The sequence below is a fragment of the Primulina eburnea genome, chromosome 11, assembly GCF_022965805.1.
Source record: "Primulina eburnea isolate SZY01 chromosome 11, ASM2296580v1, whole genome shotgun sequence".
Classification (NCBI taxonomy): Eukaryota; Viridiplantae; Streptophyta; class Magnoliopsida; order Lamiales; family Gesneriaceae; genus Primulina; species Primulina eburnea.
In genome coordinates this window covers 42,066,583-42,079,893 of record NC_133111.1, presented here as the reverse complement: position 1 = coordinate 42,079,893, position 13,311 = coordinate 42,066,583, and the positions used below count along the sequence as shown (strand labels likewise).

At 34.4% G+C, this 13,311-nt stretch overlaps 1 protein-coding gene, 1 non-coding gene and 1 pseudogene across 2 annotated transcripts; all 3 read left to right on the top strand.

Annotated features, from left to right (window-relative positions):
• Positions 1 to 70: 70 nt before the first annotated feature.
• On the top strand, positions 71 to 142 carry TRNAP-AGG (transfer RNA proline (anticodon AGG)). The gene has a single exon. It is a non-coding gene; the product is annotated as a tRNA-Pro (tRNA).
• A 537-nt stretch (positions 143 to 679) lies between these two features.
• Positions 680 to 1,987, top strand: LOC140805287 (ureide permease 2-like; annotated as a pseudogene).
• Positions 1,988 to 5,143: 3,156 nt separating this feature from the next.
• Positions 5,144 to 6,751, top strand: LOC140806237 (succinate dehydrogenase assembly factor 2, mitochondrial-like). The gene is given in 6 exon segments (XM_073162768.1): positions 5,144 to 5,293; positions 5,377 to 5,481; positions 5,603 to 5,729; positions 6,409 to 6,448; positions 6,451 to 6,480; positions 6,539 to 6,751. Coding segments are annotated over 6 exon segments (555 nt in total). The 5' UTR covers positions 5,144 to 5,201; the 3' UTR covers positions 6,700 to 6,751.
• Positions 6,752 to 13,311: the final 6,560 nt, after the last annotated feature.

Here is a 13,311-nt window from a genome sequence, read left to right as displayed (position 1 = left end):
AAAAAAAAATTAAAATTAGCAAAAATATATTATGAATAATAAATAACATGTAAACCAATGTATTAAAAATGGGCATTTGGTCTAGTGGTATGATTCTCGCTTAGGGTGCGAGAGGTCCCGAGTTCAATTCTCGGAATGCCCCTTAATTTTTCATTTGTTTGTCTTCATGTTTGCTTGACATACTCCAAAATGCTGCCGCTTTGCCACCTGTAGTTGAAGAACGCAAGCAGATACCTCAAAATGATTTTTTATTTTTTTATTAAATCATTTTGATCTCTCCTGCCAACCGACAATACTATATTAGATTCCAGTTCTTGTTATATAACGTTAAATTCATTCTCTTCCATTCCACTGTATTCTCCTGTTACTGTAGCTAGTTACATGTTCAGATTAGACAGACCTCAAGGTTTTTGGAGTTGGTAAATCCACTGTGTCATATTAAGATTGCAGTAACAGGTTCTAGTCATCCATGTAAAACGGCACTCCCTTTTGATTTTCTTTCTTTCCCAAACAGGACGGCGCAAAAATTTAGTTTGACCACTTTCAAGTAAAAGGTTGCATTTTTCTTGCTCGGCCTTGTGCTCGGCGTGAATGGTTTCTTGATCATTGAAAAAAGTTGTAAACGGACAAATGCTAAATTTTGTGTGTGTGTGTGTGAACAGCCAGAACAGGCTGACATTTTTTGTCTCTGCCTTTTTAGTAAGATTTTGGAGCCATTTGGTGAACTCGGATAGTGCTGGAAATGTATCTTGTTGGGAGCAGGGGAGGCGCCATAGCCTGCATGTTGGTTGCGCTTGTGCTTCTAGGGACATGGCCTGCGATTCTTGCTCTGATCGAGCGGTGGGGTCGTCTTCCTCAGCACACTTACCTTGATTATTCTTTCACAAATTTCTTAACTGCTGTTATTATGCTTTAACACTTGGTCAGATTGGTGAGGCCAAGCCCCACATGCCCAATTTCCTTTCTCAGCTTTCTCGGGTACATCACAGGCCATAATAACATGAATAAAAAAAGAAAGAAAGAAGATGGGTTATTGCCTCACTTCTAAATATATGTGTCTGTTTCCTTGATTTGTTTTACTTTTTGGGGTGAAAATGCTGTTAAAGTAGTATATGCGTCACTTCCAATTCATCTGACTTATTCGCAAACTGCCAGGATAAAATGCATTTTATTCTTTATTTTATACAAACTTGTTTATTGATGTGGCGTAATTGCAGAATAATTGGCCTTCTGTCTTGATTGCCATTGCTGGAGGGGTCTTTCTTAGCCTGGGGAATCTGTCAACGCAATATGCTTGGGCATTTGTTGGTTTTCAGTGACTGAGGTGATCACATCCAGTATTGCAGTTGTTTTAGGTAGCTTTCTTTTGTTCAAAGATATAGCAATTGAACTTTTCTACATTTGCAACATGAGAACACTGTTAAGTAATGTATAAACTCAACAGGGACAACGGTGAACTATTTTCTTGATGATCGGATTAACAGAGCAGAAATCCTCTTCCCAGGAGTTGGATGTTTCCTTATTACAGTTTGCCTTGGAGCTGTTGTTCATTCTTCGAATAGAGCTGACAATACTACAGCAAAACTCGGAACCTTGCCAAATTTTTGCAAATTTCTTTAACATGTCAAAACCACAAAAATTAGTTATAGAAACTTGCACTCGTTCGTATATCCAAGAATGCAGCATTCTCATGACAAGTATATATACTCAGCCAAACGCGGAATCTGATCATTATAGAGCCACACTTTCAGGTTTCATTAGAGTTCCTTATTTCTACAATTTACTAAGTTAGTAGTCCAATTGTCCCATTTCCTGTTTCTGCCCTGATAGCATAAAGAAGTCAGAAAATAGATGTACCAGAGACGCCAAAGCAAGAGCTGGATCAGAAGTTTTTCTCAAAATCTAGTCGATGTTAATGTTATGTACGACAACGAAATTGATTTGAACTGAAAGTGAAACAGAAGAGGTTCAATATTTGAGCGACGATGTTCGTGACATTTATGACGAAAGTGAATAAGGTTGAGTTTATTTACGATTGAATTGTACTTTGAAAGAACTATAAATTTCATTAATTATAAATGTTAATGTTTTACAATTATTAAATTTAGTTTAGCGAGCACGACATGGCAGAGATCCAACGTCATGGGAGCTATACGTTCACACACATCGACATGCAGATGGATCTTTCGTTGACACGCGATCCCGCCTGCTCCACGTAAGTTTATTAAATTTCGTTATTCTCATCAACGTTACATTAAGAAAATTCAATTTGATTCATTTTAAATCAACATTACAGGAGGAGATGGAGCGCTACATGGCTGATTCATTTTGTATGAAACACTTGTATTATTATTTGCAGATTAATAATATGATTTCTTAAATTTTGTTAATTTTTTTTCGATTATACAGCACAATATATTTTTATTTCAGATTTAAATAATTATAACATTTAAAAAAACAATTAGCGACGGATTTTTGTTCAAACCGTCACAATATTAGCGTGATGGGTGTTGACATACCGTCGCTATAATAGTGACGGTTTAAAATAACCGTCGCTTCTAGCGACGATGTCTTAACTGTCGCTATTTGCGACAGTTGTCCAAAAACGTCGCCGATCTAGATCGACGACGTTTATGCACAACCGTCGCTATTGGCGACGGTTTTAGAAAAAGTACGCTTTTACACAAAAACTGTCGCTAATGGCGACGGATTTTGATAAACCGTCGCTATAATTTCTATTTATACCAAGGCTCGCGAACATTTTCTTCACCGATTTTCGCAGTTCTTCTCTGGTAGTGTCGAAACTCTATAATTTTTTTCGCATGCAGTTTCGGTTTTTTTATTTGTACTAACATCTTTTCGTGTTAATTTTGTAGATTTGCTCGTTGGTGTGATCTTTCAGCGTCATGTGGTTCTGCATATCTTCACGCAAGTCAGATTTTTAAAGCATTTTCTTTAATGAAAATTTAATATTTATGTGTTACTTTTGCGTAGTAGTTTAATTATGAATTTTAGCGTAATATGTTGTTTACGAATTTTAGCGTAGTAGATTATTTATTTTGTTAATCATGCATGATTTTTTTTAACTAGAACATTAATTTAATGTTATTTTGTAGATAAGTATTTAACTTTTCATTGTATAGTTTTTGATAATAGAATTTGTTTACATTAAAATTTAAACACTTGTAGGCTTCAAAGATAACACATAAGATAGAAGTTGGATGTATCGTAGGTTGAATAATGAGTTCTTAAGTGGTGAATTTTGTGTTGGTGTTGAGACATCTGTAATAACAAAATTACATACTATGGCTGGACATCACGATGATTCCCCGCCTCCTCCACAGGCAACAGGATTGAGTTTACCATCAAGAGTAGGGGATGTAAGTAAATTTTTTTAAAAATTTAAAGTAATTGTTTGAAAAAATTTTGTTCTTTGAATCTTTTTAGGAAAAAGATTATATGTTTCACATGTTTTCCTGGTTATAGATTTGACCCAAATAATAGCAGTGTATCGAGATACATATCGAGACAGTTCTCACTGTAGACATGTGATCTCAGCTGGTCGTATACAGCACAATATATTTTTATATTAGTACGTATTTCCTGGTTATATGATTACATTTCTCAAACTTTGTTAATTTTTTTTCAATTATACAGCACAATATATTTATATAAAAGTACGTATTTAAGGATTTTTAAAAAAGAAAAAAAGAAATTAGCGTCAAAAACCGTCGCTATATTAAGCGACGGTTGCTTTTAAACTGTCGCTATATTAAGCGACGAATATAGCGACAGTTAATCGTCGCTTAATATAGCGACTGTTTTTAAAAATCAGTCGCTTAATATAGCGACAGTTTGAAATAAACTGTCGCTATATTACAATAAACTTAATGCAAACCTTTGTATATATTTCAAGAGTTCTGGTGATGTATATATTATTTTGATGTTGTATGTAGACGGCATATTGCTAGAAGGCTCCAACAAATATCAGATCCAAGACTTGAAGACACAGTTGGATAAGAAATTTCATTTGGGTCCAGCAAACAAGATTCTAGGTGCAAGTTCACCGAAAAAAAAGTAAAGAAAAAGATTTAGTTTTCTCATAACAATTATTTGAAGAAAGTTTTGCTTCAATATGCAAGAAGGTAAGCGAATTTCGACCCATCTTCATGTTAACTTCAATTTATCATCCAAGATGTTTCCTAACAGTAAAGCGGAGATGATAAAGATGTCTCGAGTACCACATGCGTCAGCAGTGAAGTTTGAGGTTCACCATGATCTGTACAAGACTAAACATTGCGCAAGTAGTGAGAGCAGTTAATCGATATATGGCGAATCCTAGACAAGAACATTGGAATACGGTTAAGAGACAAGAGCATTGGAATACAGTTAAGAGAATCCTTAGATATATTAAGGGTACCTCAAATGGTGTGGATCAGATTTTACACTCAGGAGTTAAGTCGATTCGGATTATGTAGGTAATCATAATAAGAGAAAATCTACTACTGGTTATATGTTTACACTTGTAGGGGAGCAGTAAGGTCGGATTCAAAAATGTAAACAGTTGTGACATTATATACAATAGAGGTAGAACACATGACAACTATTTAAGCTTGTAAGGAGCAATATCGATTAAAATGTTATTGGAGAGAATTGATCACAAACAAGAAAATATTTCTTTGTTTTGTGACAGTTCAGAGTGTCGTGTACATTGCAAGGTATCTTCTTTTTTATTCTAGAACCAAATACATCGAAGTTCAATTTCACGCAAGAAACAGTAGAGAAAGGCAAATTCAATTACTGTTAATGTGAGTTCCCAGTTAGGAAGATTGAATGGGAGGCGAAATGTAAGTAGAGCTTCACTTTTGTTTTTCCATGCGTCAGCCCATATTATTCGTCTTCCGCTTCGTTTTTACCATTGTTTGTTTGATCGAACTCGACGATTCGATTAACTCTACTCAAATAATTATATATTATTATTATTTTTAACATATAATATTTAAATTTATGTAAATTTATTTTTTATGTAAATACAAAATTTAAATATTAAAATTACATTAAAAAAATTTCGAGTATTTTGAACTTAAATGAATCGATAATTTCAGGAGCAGAAGCCCAAAGGTGACAAACGAACGTATAATTCATTCTAGATTGTACAGTGCCCAAGATTTTACAGGTTAATCTGCATTTTCTCTCAATCAATGGCGAGTTTCAGAAGAGCTTTCCTCTCTACAATCCCTCGTATTTTCAGCTTCAATCCAGCTTCCAATCTTACATCCCACGCGATTTACAGGTTAATTTTCATCTCTGTTTCCTCCGAAGTTTTCTCCAGTTCCAGCAATATTTGTTCTCACAATATCTTCGCCGTTTCTGTAGATCTGTATTGGGTCCCTTTTCGCTTTTCTACTCTTCATATGGCACCGAAAAGTCTATCGATATTGATCTCTCCAGTGAAGAAAGCAAAAGGCGCTTGTTCCACAGGTTCGGGATCAGTAAATCCGAGGCGTCGATTTTTTCTTTTTCTTGAAAATTTGTCCTTTTTTTTCCCTCTTTGCTTGTAATTATGATGTGGGTAATTCATTTTCTGTGGAAAAAACTGTAGCTTGTTGTATAGGAGCAAGCAAAGGGGGTTTCTGGAGTTTGATTTGATTTTGGGAAAATGGGTGGAGGATCACATCTACTCCATGGAGGAGAGTGGAATCAAGCACCTCGTTCATGTTCTTGACCTGGTAAATATGATTTTTGTAGATATTTGTTGAGAACTGATAATATGTTTTGGTTATGGACTTTAATCAAGTGTGAATTGTAGCATGCTTACTGAAAAATCATGACTCATATCAATTGATTTTGCAGATAGATGCTAACATTAATGTTTGATTTGTTTCTGGGATTCTTGCTGTCACTACGGGCCAGTTAATCCATTTAAACTGCAGATCCAAGTAAATTAGACAATCAGGCAGGAACACCCGTAATTATCACTACAATAACAAAACACAAACATAAGAATGTGAACCAAAGAAGAGCATGGGAATTCAGCTCAACCATTAGTCTTGCAAATAAATTCCCACGGCCCAGAAAAATTACCGATTCTATTATCTCCCGTCTGACGGCCAAGATCCCAATTTATAAATATAATCGAAAATAGTTATACCTCTAATCTTTAATTATTACATGTAAACTAACAAAGCAATGAAAAGACAAAGCACCAAATCGTCTTTAAAAATCTTACAATAACCAAAATATACCCCGTGTTGCTGAGCAAATTTTGTATTGCTTTTATATCTTTGATACCAATTCGAATGTGTATTATGATGAAATTGTCTTTATGTTTAGTATTATTCAGTTAGTTTTCTATTTACACTGGTTAAGAAGTCGTGCTTAAACTACCGATCCTGTCTGTAACCGCAGGAAAATCCAGATCTTTGGAAATGGTTGACGGACCAGGAGAAACCCCAGAGACTGTAAACGTGAATCCTATAAGTTGTTGGACACAGTTTACTTTTTCTTCGTTATATTTTTGTTGTTATCCCGTTGTAAGCGATTCTTGTTTAGGTTTTCGTGGCTTTGAGAGATAAGGTGATTAACAATCTAAACAACCATGCTGCTCCTGAAACTAGAGCGGCACCTGGGCAACCCTGGACTAGAGGTTGGGATGACTTCAAGAATTGTCAAGACGCCCCCATTACTGGAAATCAATAAATGTGCTTAAGCTGAAGACCCCCTTCTTTGTAGCACTTAAAAGATTATCGATTATAATGTAAACATATAACGAAGAAAAAGTAAACTGTGTCCAACAACTTACAGGATTCACGTTTACAGTCTCTGGGGGTTTCTCCTGGTCCATCAACCATTTCCAAAGATCTGGATTTTTAAAGACGATTTGGGGCTTTGTCATTGTTAGTTTACATGTAATAATTAAAGATTAGAGTTATAGCTATTTTCGATTATATTTATAAATTGGGATCTTGGCCGTCAGACGGGAGATAGTAGAATCGGTAATTTTTCTGGGCCGTGGGAATTTATTTGCAAGAATAATGGTTGAGCTGAATTTCCATGCTCTTCTTTGGTTCACATTCTTATGTTTGTGTTTTGTTATTGTAGTGATGATTACGGGTGTTCCTGCCTGATTGTCTAATTTACTTGGATCTGCAGTTTAAATGGATTAACTGGCCCGATGTGACAGCAAGAATCCCATAAACAAATCAAACATTGTTAGCATCTATCTGCACAATCAATTGATAGGAGTCATGTTTTTTCAGTAAGCATGCTACAATTCACACTTGATTAAAACCCATAACCAAAACATATTAACAGTTCTCAACAAATATCTACAAAAATCATATTTACCAGGTCAAGAACATGAACGAGGTGCTTGATTCCACTCTCATCCATGGAGTAGATTTGATCATCCACATATTTTCCCAAAATCAAATCAAGCTCCAGAAACCCCCTTTGCTTGCTCCTATACAACAAGCTACAGTTTTTTCCACAGAAAATGAATTACCCACATCATAATTACAAGCAAAGAGGGAAAAAAAGACAAATTTTCAAGAAAAAGAAAAAATCGACGCCTCGGATTTACTGATCCCGAACCTGTTGAACAAGCGCCTTTTGCTTTCTTCACTGGAGAGATCAATTGTAACGTCCCAGATTCGACGACTGTCCTCACTGTATCAAGACGGGTATTTCCATCGTACTTATGTCCTCACTCACACGCACCCTGAGAAACTTCTCAGGAGGTCACTCATCCCAAAATTACCCCAAGTCAAGCACGCTTAACTTTAGAGTTCTTATGTGATGAGCTACCGAAAAGAAGATTCATCTTCGTGATATGAGTAGTACCAATCAAATTTTTTTAAGTCATCTTCAACTGTTCAGTCCATTCCATTGTACAGTCTCGGAATCCTTCTCATTCCCGTGTGGGTCGGCTCATTCATGTCCCCTCCACCTAGAAACCTGCCAGGAGCCGCTCATTGTCCGTGCAACTGATGGCACCGGCGATCACCCCCCGCCCTCTTCGGCCCCGGGCCTCACATGCCCACCAGCTTCCGCTTAGTTCGTCCCCGAACCACACCATACTAAGAGAGGTCGGCTCTGATACCACTGGTAACGTCCCAGATTCGACGACTGTCCTCACTGTATCAAGACGGGTCTTTCCATCGTGCTTATGTCCTCACTCACACGCACCCTGGGAAACTTCCCAAGAGGTCACTCATCCCAAAATTACTTCAAGTCAAGCACGCTTAACTTTAGAGTTCTTATGTGATGAGCTACCGAAAAGAAGATGCATCTTCGTGATATGAGTAGTACCAATCAAATCTTTTAAGCCATCTTCAACTGTTCAGTCCATTACATTGTACAGTCTCGGAATCCTTCTCATTCACGTGTGGGTCGGCTCATTCATGTTCCCTCCACCTAGAAACCTGCCAGGAGCCGCTCATTGTCCGTGCAACTGATGGCACCGGCGATCACCCCCCGCCCTCTTCGGCCTCGGGCCTCACATCAATATCGATAGACTTTTCGGTGCCATATGAAGAGTAGAAACGCGAAAAGGGACCCAATACAGGTCTACAGAAACGGCGAAGATATTGTGAGAACAAATATTGCTGGAAGTGGAGAAAACTTCGGAGGAAACAGAGATGAAAATTAACCTGTAAATCGCGTGGGATGTAAGATTGGAAGCTGGATTGGAGCTGAGAATACGAGGGATTGTAGAGAGAAAAGCTCTTCTGAAACTCGCCATTGTTTGAGAGGAAATGCAGATTAACCTGTAAAATGTTGGGCACTGTACAATCTAGAATGAATTAATACGTTCGTTTGTCACCTCTGGCCTTCTGCTCCTGAAAATATCGATTCATTTAAGTTCAAGTTCAAAATACTCGAAATTTTTTTAACGTAATTTTAATATTTAAATTTTGTATTTACATAAAAAAATAAATTTACATAAATTTAAATATTATATGTTAAAAATACTAATAATATATAATTATTTGAGTAGAGTTAATCGAATCGTCGAGTTCGATCAAACAAACAATGGTTAAAACGAAGCGGAAGACGAATAATATGGGCTGACGCATGGAAAAACAAAAGTGAAGCTCTACTTACATTTCGCCTCCCATTCAATCTCCCTAACTGGGAACTCACATTAACAGTAATTAAATTTGCCTTTCTCTACTGTTTCTTGCGTGAAATTGAACTTCGATGTATTTGCTTCTAGAATAAAAAAGAAGATATCTTGCAATGTACACAACACTCTGAACACTGCTATTATTTAAGTCAAATCTATAACCAGGAAAACATGTGAAACATTTAATCTTTTTCCTAAAAAGATTCAAAGATTAGAACGAAATTTTTTCAATAGCGACGAATATTTTAAGCTGTCGCTATTTTAGCGACCGTGTGTTAATACCCGTCGCCATTCACGACGGTTTTAGCAAAACGTCGCTAATATTGCGACGGTTTTGACAAAATCCGTCGCTAATATTTTTTTTTTAAAATGTTATAAATATTTTAATCTGAAATAAAAATATATTATGCTTATAATCGAAATATTATAAGGCATAGTTTGGTACATGGGATAAGAAAGTGATTGATAAATAATCATCTTCATCTCATGTTTGGTACATTTTTAAAAAACTCATGATAATATCATGGGCCTTGATAAATAATTTTTTAGAATGACAAGATGTCCCTTCTATTAGGTGTTATAATTTTTATCTAATGATAACATACACTACAAATGACTTAATTACCCTCAATTTATAAATGATTTCTATAATTCTATGCTAGTAGGTAGAAATTAAAATAAATATTTTTATTTATTTTTATATAATATGATAATTATATAAATGAATTCGAGATAATTATATAAATAATTTTTATAAATCTCTACAAAATTATTGATATCACTCGATCAACATTAAAAATTGATATTTGACTTGACTCACAAAATCAAGAGTTCAATTATCATATTATATAATATATAAAATTAGGTAAAAATAAATAAATCATGCAAACACTATCGACGCATGAAAAAATAAAAAATATGAACTCAAGCAACAATTTTGAAATTATAAAATTTATTATGATAAGGTTAATTTTGTCATTACAATCTAATATATAAATTTAATCACTCTTATTAAAATCATACCAAACATTAGATATAATATCATACGTCTTATTTATCATTAACTTATCATTATATTATATATCACATGTTTATCCTATCATGTGTACCAAACTATGCCTAATTGTATGACCAGTCCTCGATCTTCGTGGAAAATACTCAAGAAAACAGTCAAATTCCAATTTCCATTAAAAAAATCACCCATGACACAGATGCATAGTGCATTACAGCGCTTGGTTTGGTTAAGGTTACAGAAGATGAAAATCTGCCATTGATTTCGAAACCTTCCATATTTTACCAAGACTCATGTGCGGACACACATTGTGTTTCTTCTCTGTCCATGACTTTTGTTGTTGAAGCAAAAAATAAGTAAAAAGTTAGCTCATGTTAAAACAAAAAAACGAGACAAAAAAAAATAATTTTTCAAAAATTTTGACAAAATCAGATTGATTACTAAAGTGCAAGAAGTATTTAACTAGTCTTGTTTTATCCATTTTTTACCAACACATGATGATTTCTGCATTAATGATTTGAGAAAAAGTGCTCCTCATCGTAATCCCCATTCCTAACCGAATTGGTGTTTTTCTTTATTTATTATTTATGATATGACTATATATTTGTATTTAATAACTAGAAATAATACACGTGCGTTGCACGTGGAAAACATATGTTGAAGTAATTAGAATTTGAAATAAAATTAGTTAACTCAACAAAAGATAATGATAATAATATTGTAAATTTTGACAATTCGTGTTAATTAGCATATGTAAATAATTAGGAAAAAAACATATTTTTTTTAATTTTAAAAAAGAGATTTGGACTAGAAAAATTTTTCTCATATATTTTTTATCATATTGTTTTCTTTTGTTATTTGTCATATTCTCTCAATAATGCATATATTTTATTACAATATTCAATTATTACAATCTTTTTTGACAATCAATGATCTGCAAATTTTTTTTACAATTTTATTTGATTATTATTCTCTTTCATGTAAATTGACAACAATTTTTACCCGATGCTTTTACTTTCCTAGTCACTTTTAATTTATTTGACACTTATACTTGATAACATATAAACTACACATTATTATAACAATCTATCATCACATAAAAGTACTGATGGACTGATTTAAAAAAATATTGATTAAATGTTGTCATTTATTTGTAATTTATAATAATAATATTTTTGACAATAAATCATCTTTTTACTGACTCTTATTAAACTTATTTTAATATTTCATATTAACTCATAAGTATAATTAGCACAATTAAATTACTAATGTCATATTGGTATTACCTCTAGAAAAATAATATATTTAATTTTTCTAATCTAATTGTTTAAATATCTTCACGAGATCATTTGTGTGCCCTTATCTTGAGTAAAAACCGTTGCATTTATAAAGTTTAAATGGTAAATACAACTTTATAGTATACATTTAATTTGGAAATGAATTCATAGTATGACAAACACTTATTTCATTTTTATTTTTTGTGTAAACCAAAATAGTTAATATTTTTTCTCTTTTATCTTCTTCAACTCACTGTAAAAATTTATAAAAAAAATATTTATATCTAGAAAAATATTTTTATTTATTGTTTTTCTTCTTTATATATTTTCTTATATGTGAACATATATTCTACTTCATTGTCTTAGCTGCCATATACCTTTACTATATAATTTGTGTACATTGAAACTGAATAAGTTCATTTTGTAGTTTTTTTATTACTTGGACTTATGTTGATGTAAGGACCGTGTATCGTATTATCGTAAATCTTATATGATTATCGATAATTTATGAATTTGATATGTGATTATACATTTTATGTATATTATGAAAATGAATTGAGAAATGAATATTGCATATGAATTGACGTTGTAAGAGCTCGAGTTGAGAGGCCGGACGCCAATATAATACAAAAATTGTATATTTGTACAGAATATGTGGCGCCCGGGCGGTAGGAAATGACCGCCCGAGCGCCAAGGTATGAAAATTGAGGAGTCGGGCAGAACACCCCGCGTCCGAGCGGTGATATTTGACCGCCCGAGCGCGGCACAAACTATTCTCGGAGACAGAACATGCCGCGCCCGAGCGGTAATATGTGACCGCCCGAGCGCGGTGTATTTGAAACTCGGGGCAGAATGTCTCGCGCTTGGGCGCGAGAATTCTACCGCCCGAGCGCGAGAACGGTGGAGTGATAAGAACGAAGCTTCTCCTTCTTTTTCCTTATTCTTTCACTTCAGTTTCGAGAGACACGAGAGATTTGATTTTTCTATCGTCCGGTTCGACTTTGAAACGCCGTCTAAACGCAAAACAAATTATATATTTGTGATCGTCGCGTTAAGGGCTTCAGACTGAGGTAATTTTCTTCTAGTTTCAGCAGCTTTAAATATCAAAGTACTGGAATAGTCTGTATTTGAAGTTGAATTTCTGATATGTAGTAGAATAACCGACAATAAACGTATATTAGAAGTCGGAATTGAATTATGATATGATTTAGATTTGATATGAATTTTCGAAGTTTCAAATGATATTTGAAACTCATATTAATGATTTCAGAGTGTGTTATTAATTGAAATGAGTATGTTATTGATGTAGATCGAGTGTTATATCAGTATCTTCAGGCTACATCAATTTGGAACGGAGAATTGAGGTATGTTGCGACCGGGTAACATACGACAGGTATCTGTATTATATATGTCGGTTTGATTGGATTGATTGGAATGAGATTATGTGTCTATATGCCTTATTTGTTATTGATGTGGCATACATGACATTGAGATTGAGTTATCGATGTATAAAATAAATGTTTTGTTAACACATCATTTTATGCATACATCGATACATGACATGCACGTTGAGCTATGATCCTTGGATACCCTGATATGATTGGATTGAATTCCGGGGTTTGTGAACACAATCGCTATGCCGGTATTATATGACCCGTAAAGCATAGACAATTGTGGCCCCATATGATTGGATACGAGATGTGGGATTGATGGCGCTTCGTCGACGCTATCATACGTGTATTCCCATATCGGTCGGTGTGCCAGCTCGAGCATTGATTTGATTTGATAGCGATTCGATTGATTCTGACATGTGCTCAGTGGATGGGCATTTGACCTGATACCTCCACGACATACATGCATTGCATACCATATATCATTGTTTAGATATATGTGGT